This window comes from Mobula birostris, chromosome 2, assembly GCF_030028105.1.
Source record: "Mobula birostris isolate sMobBir1 chromosome 2, sMobBir1.hap1, whole genome shotgun sequence".
NCBI classification, from domain to species: Eukaryota; Metazoa; Chordata; class Chondrichthyes; order Myliobatiformes; family Myliobatidae; genus Mobula; species Mobula birostris.
In genome coordinates this window covers 134,499,416-134,520,720 of record NC_092371.1, presented here as the reverse complement: position 1 = coordinate 134,520,720, position 21,305 = coordinate 134,499,416, and the positions used below count along the sequence as shown (strand labels likewise).

Here is a 21,305-nt window from a genome sequence, read left to right as displayed (position 1 = left end):
AGGAGAAAGTTGTGATGTTCCAATTAAGGAACATTGATTATAGCAAATGCTGTGTAAATACTGCTCCATGAAAAGTTATCGTTTGCCAGAAAATTAACAGATTGTACGCCAGTATAAAATGACAAAAGAAATATATTTACTGATTTTTCAGATTTAACAAACAGCTACAGAAAAAGGACCCATTACAGTTTAAACCAGTCTAAATGTGTGTTGGAGCTCATTTCTGAAACTACCCCTCAACCATCGGGCTCTTGAACAAAAGGGGATAACTACACTCATTTAAGGGCTCTGTTATATTGTTACTTCATGCTCATTATTGTTATCCATTTGAAACCCATTTTTACTGAGTGTCTCTGGAAATGCTGCTCCTTAGCCACTCGCTCACAGCCACTGGACTCCACGGCAAGAAATCCACCTTCCTTGGGCTTGGTACATCTAGGGTGTGTACAACTTTTGTCCCACCAAGCCCTGGTTTGTATTAATGCTGTGTGATTAACTGCCTCCTGCCTTTTGGCAAGAAATAACTGTTTGTACACTGCATACAATCATAAAGAAATGTGTTTAAGAATGTTAATGTAAGAAACCAGTTATTAAAAGAAAGAAAGAAAAAGACAAAAGGAGCCCATTATACTTAAACATGCACGGTGAAGCGTGAATTTTCCAGAAGCTGTTGTTTTTGATGTACACACTGTACCTTCCAAATGTCACTCGAAATCCATCCAAATAGGCTTTCCCACAGAAATATCGGTCCTTCTTCCTTGAAGCCACTGATCTGTACAAAGCATGTTGTATAACAGGGATGGCTTCTCCCAACAACAAAGACCTCGGCCCACACCAGTGTCCCTCATAAAAACTCTCCGCCCAGCGTTCTCTAGAACCTTCTCCCAATTCCATCATCTTGGTAGGCTAACACCACATTCTGAAGTTGAACAACAAGGCCCCTTATCTCAGCTCAAACCCAAGCAGGCTGAAAGTAGAACAGACTGCTCTTACAGAACTCCTAAATGAAATACCTACAGCACACCAGTAAAAATCTTAACGGGTGTACATGTTGATATCTGCATTTGCACAGTTTGTTTAGATTTCTGGATGTTTGCAGTTTACAATTTCTGTTGTATTGATTCGCTAAGTTTGCCACTGAGAAAAAATCTCAGCATTGTATGTGGTGACATGTATGTAGTCTGATAATAAATTTTACTTTGAACTTTTGAACTTTAGAATAGTCAGCTGTCTCACTCTACTCGTGTGCTGAACCCACAGTCTGCATGAAGGCACCCACCACAGTCCAAATTTCCCTCGAAGGCCATCTTGAACAAACTGGCTCTCTCAGGAGTATTGGTCCTTCCTCCTTGGAAAAACATAGGACAACATAGCTCCTTATCTTTAGCTGAAGCCAAAATACTCTCACTAGCAGGGCACACTGCTTTTACAGAAAACTGCTAAAATAAAAATACCTCACAACATTGAAGTAGAAATCTTACCCAGGGCATTGCATTATAAAAGTACTTGTATGTCAACATATACTACCCTGAGATCCATTTTCTTGCAAGCATTAACAGTAGGTACAAAGAAACACATTAGAATAAATGAAAAACTATACACAAAGATGGACAACCAATGTGCAAAAGAAGACTACTACAAATACAAAATAATAATAACTAACTGGATAATATTGATAACAAGAGTTTAAAGTCCTTGTAAGTGAGTCCATAGGTTGTGGAATCAGTTCAGTGAGTGAAGTTATCCATGCTGGTTCAGGAGTCTGATGGTTGAAGGGTAATAACTGTTTTTGATGCTGGTGGTATGGGACCCATAGTTTTTGTACCTCTTTCCTGATAGCTGCAGCGAGAAGCAAGCAGGGCCTGGATAGTGGGGATTCTTGATGTTGGATGCTAATTTCTTGTGGCAATGGTGGCGAGGGCTTTTCCAGTGAAGGACTGGGCTGTATCCACTACTTTTTCGAGGATTTTCCATTCATGGGCATTGGTGTTTCCATACCAGGCTGTGAAGCAACCAGTCAGCAACTATCCACTGTGCATCTATAGAAGTTTGTCAGCGTTTTAGTTGGCATGCGGAATCTGCACAAACTTCCAGTCAAGTAATGGCATTTATGTGCTGGTCCAGGACAGACGCTCTGAAATGATAACAACAAGTAGAAGATGGTGACGTGACGCAGTGCGCAGCGGCCACTCTGGTGAATGATATCTGTAATCTGTCAAGTAGGGTGCCATCAATTAGGAAGAGTTTCTCCCTTCTGCCGCCTGCTATCGGGGACTATCGGGAGTCGATTGGAACTTTGAGACTTTTTTTTTTACCATGCCCATGGTCTGTTCTTTATCAAATTATGATGTTGCTTTGCACTGCTGTAACTATATGCTATAATTATGTGGTCTTGTCAGTGTTAGTCTTTGGTTTGTCCTTTTTTTGTGATATCACTCTGGAGGAACATTGTATCATTTCTTAATGCATGCATTTCTAAATGACAATAAACGAGGACTGCGCGTCCTGATAATCTAAGTAATTTAAAGTTACTAGCCCTCTCCACCGCTGATCCCCTGATGAGGACTGGCTCTTGGACCTCCGGTTTCCTCCTCCTCTTGTCAATAATCAGCCCTTAGGTTTTGCTGACGTTGAGTGAGAGGTTGTTATTGTGGCACCATCCAACCAGACTTTCAATCTCCCTCCTATGTGAAAATTCGTCCCCATCCTTGATTCACCCAACAAAATTGGTGTTATCAGCATACTTAAATATGGCATTGGAGCTGTGCTTAGCCTCACAGTCATATAAAGTGAGTAGAGCAGGAGGCACTGCCTTTGCGATGCACTTGTGCTGGAGATGATTGTCGTGGCGGTAGTGTTGCCAATTCAAAAAGAATTTACATCTTTTAATCTTAAAAAGTGATTTGTTTTTCTTAGGTGAAAATGCTACCCACTCCAGCTAAATTTCATTACATCTTTAATCTGAGGGACCTGTCTCGCATCTGGCAGGGAATGCTGACCATAAAATCCAGTGAATGCTCTGATCTAGAGACACTGCTGGCATTATTCAAACATGAATGTACTAGGGTTATTGCTGACAGGTGAGTACATTGTAAATGGAGATAATTTTAATAAATGATTGTTTCTATTAAGGTGGATAATTTTTATCATAGTTTAAATGGATTAGAATTTACTTTGTCTCAAAACTCTCAGAAGCCTACAAGTAATTGCAAAATACTTGGTAAGTTTATCTTAACCAGAGTTAATGATCATCAACCCTTATACCTTTATTTATTTGTTTTTTATTTTTAAATTTTATTTATTTTTATTTGGAGATACAGCGTGGAACAGGCCCTTCTGGCCCAAGAACCTACCTATTTAATACTAGCCTAATCACAATACAATTTACAATTACCAATTAACCTATTAAATCTTTGAACTGTGGGAGGAAACCGGAGCACTTGGAGGAAACCATCGTGGTTCATGAGAAGAACATACAAACCCCGTTTCAGACGATGAAGGAATTGAATTCCAAACTCCGGAGTGCCCCATTCTGTAATAGCATTCTGCTAACTACTACACTACCATGGCAAATATCAACATCTTGATGCAGTGGGAATAGGAGCAAAAACAACAAAAATAATTGTATTTTGAGAAGTCAGCTCTGACCTATCAATATTTTCAGGATATGGATCAACAGTGAGTTTTTGAGAACATGAGTTTCTTTGACCTAATCCAACTGTATTTATATTTGGCAATATTTGCTGGACTTTGTATTGCTGCATTCAACAAGCGATTGACTTTAATTTGTATCTTCTCTTTAACAATATGGTTTGTCCCAAATGCTACTAAGTATGCACAAAATGAGAGCCATCAAGCCAAAAGGAGCATTGCAGTGATATCGCACGTTCATACTCTGGTCTTTATGCTGGCAAAGCATTTTGAGAAGGGGATAATGATTCTGAGGAAAAGAGAAGAGCAGGAGGATTAACAAAGCAGGAAACAAAAATGAAATCTCTTTTTGGATGGAAATAGTTAATTGCTAAGTACTTGACTCTGGAGCATGATCTCAACAGTATTAATATTTGGTCTGATAAGTGATGAGTTATGTTCATGCTACAAAAGCAGACTATGGGGGGTTAGGATGGAAGTTGAGAAGCAGGACCTCAAAGGTAGTAATCTCGGGGTTACTGCCTGTGCCACGTGACAGTGAGTATAGGAATGGAATGAGGTGAAGGATAAATGTGTGGCAGAGGGATTGGAGCAGGGGGCAGGGATTCAGGTTTCTGGATCATTGGGACCTCTTCTCAGGCAGGTGTGACCTGTACAAAAAGTATGGGTTGCACTTGGATCCGAGGGGGACCAATATCCTGGCAGGGAGGTTTGCTAAGGCTGCCAGCGGCGGTGGTGGAGGCGGAAACAATAGGGTTTTTTAAGAGACTCCTGGATGGATACATGGAGCTTAGAAAAATAGAGGGCTATGGGTAAGGCTAGGTAGTTCTAAGGTAAGGACATGTTCAGCACAGCTTTGTGGGCCGAAGTACCTGTATTGTGCTGTTGGTTTTCTATGTTTCTATTAAAACTGTAACTAACCACCTCCAAAAAGTCAAAGTCTACCATTTATAGATACATAAAATCATTAAGAAATAGAAGCATGATAAGATCATACAATCCCTAAGCCTGCATCACCATTCAATAGGATCATGGTTGATCCTGCGTCTCAGGTCTACTTGACTGCTGACCTGGCTGCTCTTGTCTTCCATTCCCTTAATGTCTGCAGAGTATTGTTCAGCCTCAAATATATTCATTCTCATATGTGATATAGAATATCAAAGATTGTCAATCCATTGCATAACATAATTTCTCATCTCAATTTTACATGCTAACCACTTTCCCAGAGTTTATACCTCTTTGTCTGAAGAGATTATCACTGACTTCACAATTTATAAATAACCAGTTGGAAGGAGGGCAAATTGAATAGATTCTTTTAAAATTCAATGAGGTCTTCAACATTGAAGAGAATTATAAACAAAGGGAACTAGCTGCAAAATAATGTCTGAGATGCATTGAAATTGCTTCTGTCAAAGGGTAGTGAATTTTTGTCTCAGAGGGTGGTCGAGGCCAAGCCATCAAATATATTTAAAGTATAGATGGTTAAGTATTTGAAGGATCGAGGAATTCAGGGCTATGAGGAACTGACACACAGCAGATGGAGGCCACATGCATATTGAATAGCAAATCAAGATGACAGGGACTGGTGGTTGAATCCTGTTCCTATTTTCTATTGTCTGTTTCTTTGGCCTTTACCAAGATAGACAGAGTGTGAAGCTGAAATACAGGGAAGAGATTATGCCAGAAATTAGCAGGGGGGGGGTGGGGATTGGTGGTTGGTGGAGCAGGGGGGAATATGGTTTTCAGTAAACAGCCCTTTCCATTAAGGTTATTTTTATGTTAGTATAAACACACTTCACAAAAAATGTGAAAGATATGGAGAAAAGAGTTACCTGAATGGGTGCAAGCTTAAGTTGGAGAAGTTATGATTGTTCACCTTAGAACAAAATAAACCTACAGATGTGGAAATGTGGGGAAAAGAAAAGAAAATTCTGGAAAGACTCAGCTGCTCAGACAGCATCTGTGAAAAGACAAACGAATGATATTTCAGATAAAATATCCTTTGTTTGAATTGGAAAGGAAGGAATAAAAGTTTATATCAACCTTTGGAGAATGGGGTTTGGATAGGACAAAAGAGATATATTTGACAGGCTAAGGACAGCGTTGCACCGTTGAATAGCTGTAAACAAAGCCAAGGGATTGATAGATGAATGGATGCTGTTAGGGAGGGACAATATGATCTTTTGTTTGTAAAACTTTAAAAATAAGGGCATTTAAAGAGTGAGAACACAGACAAAGGAACATAAGGGCAACACACTGGAGGAAATCAGCAGATTAGGCAATGTCTATGGAATGAAATGGACAGTGGCTGATGCTATCCCATAAATGCATTTAAAACGCTTTCTGCTACTGTGTTGTCTGCTCAAGCAGTAACTAGAATATTTATTTATTTTAGAGATACTACATGAAACAGACCTTTTTGGCCCAGCAGCCCACCTATTTAACCCTAGCCTAAACATGGGACAATTTACAATGGCCAATTATCCTACTAACTGGTACATCTTTGGATTGTGGGAGGAAGCCCACACACTCACAGGAAAGACATACAAACTTCTTACAGACGGCATTGGAATTGAACTCCAACCACCGATGCTCCAAGCTGTAATACCATCACACTAACTGCAATGTCACCAGGGTGCCCAGTTGAATAGATTTTAAAAATTGTGTTAACTAAAATTTTACACCCCTAAAAGGATGTACATACAGTTTAATGACTGATATCATATGTTGCTTCATCCTCAATAGTAATACAATGAATAATGATTAATCTGACTTTTATACTATCCTAGGTTTGTAAGTGAAGAGGATAAACTGTGGTTTGAAAATGCAATAACCCAGTGTTTTGAAGACAATCTCGGAAAAGATTTGTCAGAAAAGCTTCACAAAGAGCCATACTTTGTTGATTTTCTTCGTGACATGCCAGAACCAGCTGGTGACGAACCTGAAGATTATGTATTTGTTGTTCCAAAAGTCTATGAACTGGTACATTATAGAATTGTCAGCTTTAAAGTGATCTTGTTTCTTCTGCTACTGAGTACTTATAAGGATGAGAATTTCAGCTTTCCTAAATATCATATCCTCTTACCTTCCTTAACCACATCTCTTTTTATCATTTCCCCCAAGAATTGCAATTTTTCTGTTGAATCTATTTACACAAATTGACAATGAATTTAGAATACAGAACTATCAGAAGTACAAATGCAAATTTCATGAACCCAAGTTTAATTCCTTAGATATTCTGACTATTACTTCACTCAGGAAAAACAATGATAACCTCAGTAAGTCCTACCCATAAGCTTGAAGTGGAAGGCCAAAGCTTGACCAACCTATTTAAAAATTTATGGGCACTTACCATTCTATCTTTGCATGCCCACTTCTATCTCTAGGATTACAAGGGTTTGGGAAAAGAGCAGAGAAATAATGCTGATTGATTTGCTCCACTGTGAATCTGGCATAAACTTGGTGAGCTGAATGACCTCCTCCTGTGGTATTTCAATTAGAGTCAAAGTCATAGAACACCATAGCACAGAAACCAGATTCTTTGGCCCATCTAGTCAATGCTTAGTTCCATTAACCTGCTCCTAGACCATATCCCTCCATACCCCTCCCATCCATTTACCAATCCAAATTTCTCTAAAATGTAGAAATCAAACCTAAATCCACCACTTCTGCTGGCAGCTCATTCCACACTTTCACCACCCTCTGAGTGAAGAAGTTCCCCCTCATGGTCCCCTTAAGAATTTCAACATTCACCTTTAACCCATGGCCTTTAGTTTTAGTCTCACCCAACTTCAGTGGAAAAGCCTGCTTGCATTTACCATATCTATACTCCACATAATCTTGAATACCTCTGCCAAATCTCTCCTCATTCTGCTGTGCTCCAGAGAATAAAGTCTTAACCTATTCAGCCTTTTCCTATATCTCAGGTCCTTAAATTCTGGCAACATCCTTGTAAATTTTCTCTGCACTCTTTCAATCTTACTAATGTCTTTCCTGTAGGTAGGTGACCAGAACTACACACACTACTCCAAATAAGGCCTCAACATTCTGTGCAACTTCAATATATCATCCCAACTCCTGTTCTCAATACTTGGATTTATGAAGGCCAGTGTGCCAAAAGCTTGCTACTTGTGAAGACACTTTCAAGGTTCTGTATTCCCAGATCCCTCTGTTCTACTGCACTCCTCAGTGCCCCACCGCTCACCTTGTAAGACCTACCTTGGTTTGTCCTCCCAAAGTGCAACACCTTACACTTACCTGCATTAAATACAGTGATTTCAGGAATCTTCATCTTCGAAGTGGACCTCTTTCCCATGCTTAGATATCCTGATCAGCCTTGATCCTCCCTGTGTTTGTTTCAGCCAAGTTTCTGATACATTCCCATATTCCCATGTTCCTAAAATTTAGCTATTTATCTTCTGCATTCACTCATAAATTGTAATTTAGTTATACCATTAAACATTTTCAAAGAGAGTGGGGTGAGATGTGGGGGCTTATTAGCCATTCCACCTTAAAATAGAATTTGAATGCTTAATCTTAGTCCAGGCAAAACCTTACCTGTGTCCTTCCTGGGAACTTTTTTTTAATCCCGGGTAACTCATATGGATAGAATACAGAAACAGAGATTTGCACACTTTTCTTCCTCTTTTAATCATTGTGTATCCTCTGATGTATGGCAATAGAAAATTAGTTAGCTGCATTTTATTACTTTGTTGTGCAGAATTATGAATTCATTTTCAAAGATCAAGCACTATGATGGAGTAAGTTCAGGTTACTTAGGAAGAATGAGCCATGCTAGTTCTTTGATAAATGTCATATCATTACCTTTCCGCATTTAGCTCTGATTGTCTTATGCTTACAACTGAATATGTTTCAGGTGCCAGACTTTGAATTCCTGACTGAGAAGTTGCAGTTTTATCAGGCACAACATAATGAAGGTGTCCGATCAGGATATCTCGATCTGGTCTTCTTCAAAGATGCAATGATGCACCTGATGAAAGTGAGATATGAAAATTCTAACAATAATCTAAAATCACAGCCTCCTTTTAAAATACATTGCAGAAGAGATTTTTTTTAACATGGGAGGCTTATTAGTTGGACTGCAGCTAAATCAATAGGCCTTTTAGTTCAATACATGTCAAGTAGGTTAAGACTTCATTCAAGGTTAGGACTTCTCCACAAACCTGAGCCTGTGAGTTAAATAATGTATTTACGGATCCTGTATCATATCAAGGGTATGGTAGTATGCTGGCCAAATTATTGATGCCATGTCCATAGAGCTGGACTGCTGATCTAGAATCTCTCTGTGACAGCCAAGGAAATTCAATTTAACCAATTGAATAAATTTGAAATAATCTCCATATATATGTAACCATGTGGTCAAGTTCATATATGATAATAGTCAATAGTCAAATATGATTCACTATTGACTTTCATGAAGGAAATATGGCATCCTATCAAGATTGGCCTGTCTATTATCTCAAATTCAGAGTAACGTGAATGGCAACTAAAATATTCATCCCAGAGGAGATTATGATGAGCTATACTTAACTGAGTGAGTGACCCCTCACCCTGAATCAGGATCAGAATCAGGTTAATATCACTGGCATATGTTGTGACACTTGCAGTTTTGCATCAGCAGTCCATTGTAATGCATAATAATAAAAATCTATAAATTATAGTAAGTATATGTAAAAAAAAATAAGCAGTGCAAAAAGAGAGTAAAAAGTAGTGAGGTAGTGTTCATGGGCTCATTGTCCATTCAGAAATCTGATGGTGGAGGGAAGAAGTTGCTCTTGAAACACTGAGTGTGTGTCTTCAGGCTCCTGTACTTCCTCCTTGATGGTAGCAATGAGAAGAAGGAATGTCGTGGTTGATGCGGGTCCTTAATAATGGATGCCGCCTTTTTGAGCCATCTCCTTCTGAAGGTGTTCTCATTGCTGGGGAGGCTAGTGCCCATGACGGAGCCATCTGAGTCTGCATCTTTCTGCTGCTTTTTCCGATCCTGTGCAGTGGCCCCTCTGTACCAGACAGTGATGCAGCCAGTTAGAATGCTCTCCACACTATATCTGTAGAAACTTGCAGGAGTCTTTGATGACATACAAAGTCTCCTCAAACTCCTAATGAAATATAGCTGCTGTTGTGCCTTCCTTGTAATTGCATCAAAGTTGGACCCAGGTAGATCTTCAAAGATGTTGATGCCCAGGAACTTGAAACTGCTCACCCTTTCCACTGTTGACCCCTTGATGGAGGACTCATGTGTCCCCTGGACTTCCCCTTCCTGAAGTCCATGATCAGTTCCTTGGTCTTACTGATGTTGAGTGTAAGGTTGTTGTGACACCACTCAACCAGTTGATCTATCTCACCTCCTCAACACCATCTGAAATTCGGCCAACAATAGCTGTGTCATCAACAAACCTAGAGATGGCGCTTGAGCAGTGTCTAGAAGGAAATGTTACTTCTGCTCCGCACTGATTGTGGTCTTCTGTTGAGGAAGTCAAGGATTTCTAGAGGAAGGTACAGAAACCCAGATTTTGGAGCTTGTTGATTAGAACTGAGGGTACGATTGTGTTGAACACTGAGCTGTAATCAATACACAGCAGCCCGCTGTAGGTATTGCTATTGTCCAGGTGGTCCATGGCCAAATGGAGGCCCAGTGAATTTGCATCTGCTGTGGCCTATTGTGATGATAGGAAAATTACAGTGGGTCCATGTCCCTGCTTAGGAAGGAGCTGATTCTAGTCATGGCCAACCTTTCAAAGTGCTTCATCATAGCAGATGTGAGTGCAACTTGGTGATTCGTTGAGGACCCTCACCCTGCTCTTCTTGGGCACTGGTATGATTGTTACCCTCTTCAAGCAGGTGAGAACCTCCAGCTGCAGCAGAGAGAGACTGAAGATGTCCTTGAACTCTCTTGCCAGTTGATTGGCATAGGTTTTCGGTACCCTACGAAGTACATTTTCAGGGATTGACACCTTATGAAAGTTTACCCTCTTGAAAGATGTTCCAGAGTCATCCTCCAAGACAGAGATCACAGGGCCATCAAATGCTGCAGGGATTCACACGGGTGTAATTTTATTCTCCCTTTCAAAGCCTGCAAAAAAGGTGTTGCGCTCATCTGCGAATGAAGCATTGCTTTGTAGGAAATATTGGCCTGCAAACTCTGCCAGTGCTGATGTGCATTCAATTCTGTCTCTAACTTCAATCGGAATTGCTTTTTTGCTTTTACAATAGACTTCTATAGATCATAGTTGGACTTCTTGTATAGGTCTGGATCACTGGTTTTGAATGCCATAGATCTAGCCCACAGCAGAATATGAATCTCCTACTTCATCCACGACTCTTGGTTTGGGTTTGTCCAGTATGTTCTCGAAGATGCACACTCATCCACACAGGTCTTGATGAAGTCAGTGACAAATGTGGCGTATACATTCAGATTCAAAGACGAATCCCTGAATACTGTCCAGTCCACCGACTCAAAACAGTCCTGTAAGCGTTCCTCCGTTTCCCTTGACCATACCTCCTTGGTTTTCACCACTGGTGTTGCAGTCTTTAGTCTCTGCATATACACTGGGAGTAGAAGTACAGCCAGGTGATTGAACTTTCCAAAGTTCGGTGTGGAATGGCACAGTACGTGTACTTGATGGTGGTAGAACAGTGGTCAAGTGCATTGGCTTCTCTGGCTCCACAGGTGATATCTTGGTGGTACAGTGCAGTTGTTCAGAGACGTTTTCAAGTTGTCCAGAGATGTTTTCAAGTTGTCCTGGTTGAAATTCCCTGCAATGATAGGGAAGGCATCTGGGTGTGCTGTTTGGTGACTGCTGATCATGGTGTTCAGCTCCTTCAGTGGCTGCCTGACGTTGGCCTGAAGTGGAATTACAGCACTACCAGAATGATAGCAGAGCATTCCCTTGGGAGATAAAGTGGATGACATTTGACTGTGAATGAAAAATAAATTGGCTTTGATACTTTGCTTTTGTGCTGCAGTGACAGTGATCAGCCTTGATTGTTTACACTGTGGCTTTAACAGAGAAAAGTCTTTATCTCTAAAACTACAAAAAAATTATGTTACAGATATCTCGTATAATTCGAACAGATTGTGGAAATGCTTTGCTGGTTGGAGTTGGTGGTTCTGGAAAACAAAGCTTAACAAAGTTGGCATCCTTCATTGCTGGATACAAAATCTTTCAGATCACTTTAACAAGGTATATGCAACAAATTGCAGCATTTTATAATAGTAGGCAACATTCACAGACTAAACTAGATCAATTTTCTTGCAAAGTCATGAAATGGGCAATGGTCCACTCAATAAACATTCTGTACTTAATTTCTTTCACAGTTTTGAAAATATTCCTTAATAAGATCAAGCAAAGGTTATTCTCACTTCAGGTACAATCCATCCTGTCCCCCATCATCCCATTGCTTGCTTTGCTACATTGGATCCCAGCTAAACAATCGCTAGTTGTTAATATTCTCCTTCTCAGCTTGTATCACCACCACTTATATTATTCAGTTTCTCTTGGTTTTGATTCCATCATGGACATTGCCTTTGTGTTCTCCTCCTTCTTTCTCTGCAAATTAATACTATATGGTTAATAACCTTTGTTGGATATGAAAACAACAGTGAGGAGTTCTTCCAGCAGTTATCTTGGGCCTTGGTGAGAGTATGCCTAGAGTGTTAGATATAGTTTGTTCTCTTACCTAAGGAAAGGTGTACTTACCAAAGAGGAAATACAGCAAAGATCAGGTTCCGCAGATGGAACTTCTGGTGTACAAGGAGAGGTTGAATAGACTTGGGTACATTTTCCCCACTTCGCAGCTTCTGGGTGAAGAAAAGAATCCCCAGGTTCCACCTAAATCTCCTGCCCCTTATCTTAGGTCTATGCCCTCTTGATATATGTAGATACCTTTGCTAAGGGGCAAGATATTCATATCTACCTTACATAATTCTTATAATTTTTATACCTGATCAGATGCCCTCTCAGCTTTTTCATCTAAAGATCATAAGACATAGGAGCATAATTAGGCCATTTGGCCCATCAAGTCTGCTCCACCATTTCATCATGGCTGATTTATTATTCTTCTCAACCCTATTCTCCTGCCTTCTCTCGATTAACCTTTGAGCCCTTACTAATCAAGAAACCATCACCCTCTGCTTTAAATATACCCAATGACTTGGCCTGCACAGCTGTCTGTGGCAATGAATTCCACAGATTCACCACTCTCTGACTTATGACATTCCTCCTCATCTCTGTCCTAAAGAGACATCCTTCCATACTGAGGCTGTACCCTCTGGTCCTAGACTCCTCCACTAATATTGAAGGGAGGAGGAAGAAAGTACTGGAAGTTTGAGAATTGATGGTTATGTCATCAGGTTGGAGGCTATCCAGATGGAATATTAGGGGTTGCTTCTCCAACCTGAGTGTGGCCCCATCACGGCAATAGAGGAGGCCAGGGAACAACATGTCAAATTGGGAAGTTAAATCGATATAGCAACCAGGAAATCCTGTTTTTTTGAGGCAGATAGAGCAAAGGTACTCAACAAAGCGGTCCTCCAATCTTTGTCGGGTCTCATCGATGTAGAGGGGGCCACACTAGGCATACCGGATACAGTAGGTTACTCTGACAAGTGTTGCCTCACCTGCTAGGGCTGTTTGGGGCCCTGAATGCTAGTGAGGGAGGAAGTGTAGGGGCGGGTGTAGCACGTGACCGGTTTGCAGGGATAAGTGCCAGGAGAGAGATCAGTGGAGATGGATGAGTGAACAAGGGAGTCACGAAGAGAGTGAACCATATAGAAAGCAGAGAATGGGGGCGGGGGGGGGGAGAAAAGATTTGCTTGGTGTAAGGGTCCCATTGTAGATGGCAGCAGTTACAGAGTATAAAGTGCTGGGTATGGAGTCTGATGGGGTAGTAGGTAAGGTAAGGAACATTTGATGGCTCTGGGTCTTACTCGCTGGAATTTAGAAGGATGGGGGGTGCGGGGATCTCATTGAAACCTTTCGAATGTTGAAAGGCCTAGACAGAGTAGATGTGGAAAGGATGTTTCCCATGGTGGGAGAGTCGAGGACAAGAGGGTACAGCCTCAGGATAGAGGGGCATTCATTGAAAACAGAGGTGCAGAGAAATTTCTTTAGCCAAAAGGTGGTGAATTTGTGGAATTTGTTGCTACAGGCAGCTGTGGAGGCCAGATCATTGGGTGTATTTAAGGCAGAGGTTGTCAAGTCCTTGATTGGACATGGCATCAAAGGTTACGGAGAGAAGGCCAAGAAATGGGGTTGAGGAGGAGAAAAAAAAGGATCAGCCATGATTGAAAGGTGGAGCAGACTCGATGGGTCAAATGGCCTAATCCTGCTCATATGTCTTATGGGCTTATAGTCTTATAGGAAACATCCTCTCCACATCCACTCTATCTAGGCCTTTCAATATTAGATAGGTTTCAATGAGATCCCCCCTCATTCTTCTAAACTCCAGCCCATATTTCCTATTCATCAGTATGATTCTGTAGCCAAATACCATCACCATCAATTTTTGATTCATATTTGAATTTACTAACCATTTTGTTTACATTTCTATCCTGAATGTTAATGCAAATGACAAACAAAAAGGGTTCCATCACTGATCCATGTGGTACACCACCGGTCACACACTTCCAGTCACAAGAGCAGCCTTCATCATCACCCTCTGCCCTGTATCACCACGTCGATTTCAGGTTCATTTTGTCAAATTACCCTGAATGGGCTCTTACTTTTCATACGTGTCTCCAATGTGACAATTATTTAAGTTAATGTAGACAATATCAGAGGATATCTAAATGAAGCTGAGGAAAATTCAATACATGATTAGCAATTAAAATAATGGTTCGTATTTGTTGTAAGTTGGGTAGTATAATTGAGTTTAACTTGAGTTTATTTGGTAAATTAAGGTTATACCAAGGATTGTGTGATTATTGAGATGGTCGTTATTAATATATCAATCTGAGTAACATGTGACAAAGATTTATCCTCTTTCTTCAGTTTGACTTGAAACATTAACTCAGTCTCTCTCCCAACAGGTGCCGCTCAACCTTTCTAGTTTTTTCAGAATTTTATATGCCAGATATCAGTATTTTAGGACCTGAGCTTTGTAGCCTCTTTTTAAAGTTGTTTTTGTTTACCTGGGTTACATTCATTTTTCTGAAGGTACATTATAGAGACTGCAGCAGTTCACTTGAAAAGTAATAGAAATATATTCGCAATTGCAGTGCTATCAGCAGTATATTCTCAATTGTTGCACCTGAAATGAGTATTGGATCCTGCATTGAATACCTTCCAACACCAGACTATCTTTGAGCAGCTAATCCAGTCTCTCCTTAGATTGTGTTCAAGGTGCTGCTCAAATAAGCATTGTTACTGTTGCTATATTACGAGGGGTGATTGATATGTTCCTGGCCTAAGGTAGAAGGAGTCAATTTTAGAAAACCTAGCACATTCATTTTTCAACATAGTCCCCTCCTACATTTACACACTTAGTCCAGCGGTCGTGGAGCATACGGATCTCAGACCTTCAGAAAGTGTCCACAGCTGGGTGATTGATAAGTTTGTGGCCCAAGGTAGAAGGAGATGAGTTATACAGCTCTCATTACATGCACATGCAGGTCAACTGTCTGGATAAAAAATTGGCTTAAAGGAAGAAAGCAGAGGGTAGTAGTGGAAGGAGAGTATTCTGCCTGGAGGTCAGTGACTAGTGGAGTGCTGCAAGGATCTGTCCTGGGACTCCTGCTCTTTTTGATTTTTATAAATGACCTGGATGAAGAGGCAGAAGGATGGGTGAGTAAGTTTGCGGATGACACAAAGATTGGAGGAGTTGTGGATGGAGCTGTAGGTTGTTGAAGGTTACAAGAAGGTATAGACAGGATGCAGAGTTGGGCAGAAAAGTGGCAGATGGAGTTCAATCTGGATAAGTGTGAGGTGATGCATTTTGGAAGGACAAACCAGAAGGCTGAGTACAGGGTTAATGGTTGGTTACTTAAGAGTGTGGATGAACAGAGGGACCTTGAGGTTCAAATCCTCAAGGTCACTGCACAGATTGATAGGCTAATTAAGAAGGCCTATGGGACGCTAGGCTTCGTTAATAGGGGGATTGAGCTCAAGAGTGGAGAGGTCATGTTGCAACTCTACAAATCTCTGGTGAGACCGCACTTAGAGTATTGTGTTCAGTTCTGGTCACCTCATTATAGGAAGGATGTGGAAGCTATGGAGAGGGTGCAAAGGAGATTTACCAGGATGTTGCCTGGGTTGGAAAACAAACCTTATGAGGCAAGGTTAGCAGAGCTGGGACTTTTCTCTTTAGAGCATAGAAGGATGACAGGGGACTTGACAGAGCTCTACAAGATTATGAGAGGCATAGCCAGTACCTGTTTCTCAGGGCACGAATAGTAAACACCAGAGGGCATATGTACAAAGTTAAGGGAGGGAAGTTTAGAGGAGACATCAGGGGTAAGTTTATTACACAGAGGGTTGTGGGTGCCTGGAATGACTTGCCAAGGATGGTGGTGGAGGCTAAAACATTAGGGGTATTTAAGAGCCTCTTGGACAGGCACATGAATGAAAGAAAAATAGAGGGTTACAGGGTAGTGTGGGTTTAGTACATTTTTTAAAGGAATATATGGGTCGGCACAACATCGAGGGCCGAAGGGCCTGTACTGTGCTTTAGTATTCTAGTGTCTAGTATCTAACTCTTTGAGTGATTTTGCAGAAAGTTTGAAATTAATAACTCATCGCCTTCTAATTTAGGTCACGAACTTATCAATCACTCCTGATGAGTTATTAACTTCAAACTTCCTGCAGAATCACTCAAAGAGTTGAACTGCATGTGCATGTAACGAGAGCTGTATAACTCATCTCCTTCTATATTAGGCCACAAACTTATCAGTCACCCTTGCTATGGGCACTTTCTGGAGGTCCAAGATCCGTATGCTCCACGACCGCTGGACTAGGTGTGTAAATGTAGGAGGGGATTATGTTGAAAAATAAATGTGCTAGGTTTTCTAAAATTGTCTCCTTCTACCTTAGGCCACGAACTTATCAATCACCCCTCATATACGTATTTCATTATGTCTTTCAGAGCATATAATGCTGGCAATCTGATGGATGACTTGAAGATACTGTACAAAACAGCTGGAGCAGAAGGGAAGGGCATCACTTTCATATTCACTGATAATGAAATCAAGGAAGAGTCATTTCTTGAATATCTCAACAACGTGCTCTCTTCAGGAGAGGTACGTAGTTTCTTAAATATTTGTAGTAAGAATATACAAAATAGGTCCATGTAAAGGACATAGAGCCCCTCAGGTCTGCCCTGCCATGTAATATGATCTGTCTAGCTCTCAGCTCCCCCTCTTCATTAATCTACATCAATCTTCACACTCAGCTCCTCCTCTTTGTAATTCTCAAATTCAGCTCCTCCTCTTCGTAATTCTACATCATTCTTCACTTTCTATTAACTATTTATAGCCATCTTTACAAATATAGGATATCATCTCATGTTGTGTCTTGTAGTTTCTTTCTCTTTCACTCTCATCCAGCAGGTGGATTTAAATATTCTTACTTCCCTTTGTAACTGCACATTCAGATGCAACAAACTAGACAATAAAAAAAAGAAAAATCTTCTCAAGTGTTTTATTAGCTGATTAATATAATTGTTAGCATGCTATGTGTGTGGATCCCATGTCTAACTACTTGTTAATGATATCTTAGAGAGCAAAATCTTACCTAAGGTATTACCTTTCTGCAGAAATTCAAATCCTGTGTCATGAAATCTTACCACTGAAGTACAGCAAAATATGCAAATACTTTTTCATGAAGTGATCAGCTAATGATTAGTTTTTATCAATTGGAGCTGCCTTGGGCCAGAACCATGGCAGCTGGAGTTCACCATTGGGAAGGGCAGATTTTGGATTGAAGAAAGATTTTTCACCTTCTCTATCATTTCCCAGCATCTGCCACAATTTCTTTTCTTCCCTCCTCCACCTGCCTTACACCTCACCTGAATCCACCTATTGCTTCTGTGCTCTTGCTCCTTTCCTTCCCTTCAATGATGTATACTGTCTTTCAGTCCAGATGCAGTGTCTCAGTCTGAAATATCAACTGTCCATTTCAGTCCACTGATCCTCCCTGACCCACTTAGATCCTCCAGCCTTGTGTCTTATGCACCAGATTCTAGCATCTGCAGTCTCTTTTGCCTTCCTTTTGCTAGTCCACTGCAAAGTCTCTTCAAGATAGAACAGTGTTGAAGAAGTTTTCTTACTCTCTATGATAGGAATTCTGTGAGACTCATTCTCACTCCTCCCCCTATGCAATCCCTGCTGCTCTCCTGCTCTTCAAACATATTATCCACCTGTCACCTGCCAGTTTTTGCTCCACCCCTTCTCTCCATCGTTTTTATGCTGGCTGCTTCCCTTCTATCTTTCAGTCCAGATGAAAGATGTCAGCTTAAAATGCCGATTGTCCATTTCCCTTCACAGATGCTGCCTGGCTCAGTGAGTACTTCTAACATTTTATGTAATGCTCTACCCTTTCTCTAATCAGCCCATTTCTTGCCACTTCTTCCTTATGAGATAACCTCCTCACTTCAGGAATAAATGTAGTGAACCTAGGTCGCACTGCTCCAAGGCAAGTACAGGTATAGCCTATCTTGAATAAGGAGACCAAATCAAGACACAATACTCTGGACATGGTTCCACTAAACCTGTATTGTTGCTGCAAGTCTTCCTTTACTGCATCTCCCATGCAATAAAAGCTTACATTTCAAATGACATCTTGATTATTTGTTTCCCTGGCATATAGCACATTTTCCAAACTATGGTCCCAGTATTCATGTCTGTGATATGTATGCACTCAGAGGTTGCTTGCCAAATGCCAAACTGTCATTCGGCGTGCAGTACAAGACTGATTTATTACTGTGCATACATGATTGAGAAAAGTGCTGGCCTTACTTGCAGATGTAGCTAGCAACTAGAATCCATTAAAGGCCCTTCCATGGCTACCACAAAAGAGCCCAGCAATGAAGGAACCCAAAAAATGTATCAATGCTCCTCAAACTAAATTCCAAATTTTTTTTTAATATCAGGAGTATTACCCCATTTTAACTGCCCCACCACCACCTCTGCAAATATTTTTTGTCCACTACAGCGATTTGGATCCTATTTAATACCTTGATTGATCTACTCTGCTCTGATTTTCCATTTGACTTGCTGATCTCCTCGCTAATCACATTATTAGCCACTTCTTAGATTTGAATACCTTCCCAATTTCCTAATCATTTACCAGGGCATCAGTCTTCCTCCTAAGATCAGCCATCTCTCTGCCAAAAATCTACATCCTGCATCACAGTCTTCTCCCCTCACATCATCTCTCCTTCCTAACACTACAACCTACTTTGTATCACTCAGTGAGTGACTTCTACTTTCTGCCATTGTTAGTAATTGTGGATGAAGGGCCCTTGATTACAATCGTGAATGTCAGATCAGAATATTCCATTTCTAGTATACTCGCCCCGATCTTCATGCAGAGGAGCTTCAACATCTGAAAAAAAAGTAGAAGAATTTTTGGGCTTTGGCTCCACAACTGCCTTTAAGCTGACAAGACTGGAGTAATCTAATTGATCTTCCATAATCTTCGTAATTATTGGAGAATATTTTCCAAAGTTGCACTGTGTAGTTTGTGTGCAGCAAGCAAGCAATTGTTTGGTAATCTATGCTCGAAGCTGGTTGATGGGAAGAGATTACGTGATGAAAGCTTCCGGACTATCTCCAACCAGACTCCCTCAAAACCCAGCACATGTAGAGTGGGCTGCGTGGTGACCTTCTGAACTGTATGGGCAATTTGATGAACTTTGCTGAAATCTAATGGATCACCTGAAGTATAACTTGTTCACTGTACCAAGTATTGTGACAATTAAATAAATCCATCTAAAGTAATTGCAACTCAAACAATAATTTTTACCAATCATAATAAGTTGCCTGAACCAATCATAATTGCAGCCATTATCATGTTTGAATTGTTGTCTTGTTTTCCTTTGGTAGGTGTCAAACTTATTTGCACGGGAGGAGCTTGATGAGATTACTCAGTCACTTATTGCACCGATGAAGAAAGAAGCTCCTCGTGTTCCTCCCACTTTTGACAACCTATATGAATATTTTATAAAAAGAGCACGGAGGAATTTACATGTCGTCCTCTGCCTATCTCCGGTCAGTGGCTTGCTATTATCAATGATTTGTAACTAGACAATGTTTTTAATTTGTTTAGAACCAGAATTTCTATCTGCTCAGGATTTCTGTATTGATGTGAAAGTGAAATAAGGGCTCCTATATGTTTTGTAAATGCCCTACGCTTGCCACTGCTGGTACTTGGGCCATGTTGTCATGCCTGAAATATGTCTTTTTGAATATTGAAGGTCAAGGAAAGATTGACACTCAGCTTAAATAAATTAACATTTTAGAACAAAGTCCATTGATGACTTTGGAAGAGGAAAAGTTTAAAATCGAAGTGTTCTACAAACTGGTGCAGAAATTGAGCAACCTGGGCCTTGGCAGTTCACTGTGCTCATGGATACTGGATTTTCTGAGTAACAGACCCCAAAGTGTCAGGATGGGAGAACACACATCACCTACTCTCATCCTGAACACCGGTACACCACAGGGGTGTGTTCTCAACCCTATCCTCTATTCTCTTTTCACCCATGACTGCCCTACCATTCACTCCTCCAACACCATTGTCAAATTTGCTGACGATAAGACCCTAATAAGTATCATATCAGACTGTGATGAGACAGCCTATAGGTACAGCATTTGACAGAATGGTGTTGTCATAATAACCTGGACTCGAACATCACAAAAACCAAGGAGCTGATAGTAGACTTCAGGAAATCAAAGCGCATCGAGCACTCTGCTCTGCACATATACGGGAAAGAGGTGGAGAGAGTAGAGAGTTTCAAGTTCCTCGGCGTCCACATCTCGGCTGACCTCACCTGGACTGCCCATATCTCTTATCAGGTGGGGAAGGCCCAACAGAGGCTCTACTTCCTAAGGAAGCTAAAGCACGCTCTCTTCCCTTATCACCTGCTGATCAACTTCTAACGGACAACTATAGAGAGCCTCCTGACGCATTGCTGTGCAGTGTGGTTTGCCAGCTGCACAGAACAGAACAGGAAGGGCTTGCAGCAGGTGGTGAGGGTAGCAGAGCGGGTTATTGGCACAACATTACCCTCCCTCAGAGACATTTATACTGGCAGACTTCAAAAGAAGGCTACTTGTGTTTCAAAGGATCCCACTCATCCTGGATATCACCTGTTTTCCCCTCTACCTTCTGGGAAGAGATACAGAGCATTAAGGACGAAAACAAAGAGACTTCTTAACAGCTTCTACCCACAAGCAGTGAAATGTATAACACCCGCTTCCCTTCTCCTGCCCCCCTCCTAAGACGGCAGCAGCTAAATGCATCACATTTCCAGGAGTGGCAGGTGTGCAATAGTCCTACCCCCCCACCCCCATCCATATATTATTCATTTTGGACTGCACTTCTGAGGTTTTAGAGTTTATTTTATGTATATATTCTTTGTCATGCTGCAAAACATTGAGCTGCTAAACTGTGTTTCATTGCTCCACAACAATGACAATA

The 21,305-nt window shown here is 40.9% G+C and overlaps 1 protein-coding gene across 1 annotated transcript in view; it reads left to right on the top strand.

Moving 5' to 3' along the window:
• The window catches only part of LOC140210924 (dynein axonemal heavy chain 8-like), a 504,855-nt gene that overhangs the window by 321,673 nt on the left and 161,877 nt on the right, over positions 1-21,305 (top strand). The window contains exons 55-60 of the mRNA XM_072280194.1: positions 2,917-3,080; positions 6,441-6,633; positions 8,528-8,650; positions 11,725-11,855; positions 16,753-16,906; positions 19,712-19,876. Of these exons, the coding sequence (XP_072136295.1) occupies positions 2,917-3,080; positions 6,441-6,633; positions 8,528-8,650; positions 11,725-11,855; positions 16,753-16,906; positions 19,712-19,876 (930 nt within the window). The remainder of the gene's footprint in view (positions 1-2,916; positions 3,081-6,440; positions 6,634-8,527; positions 8,651-11,724; positions 11,856-16,752; positions 16,907-19,711; positions 19,877-21,305) is intronic.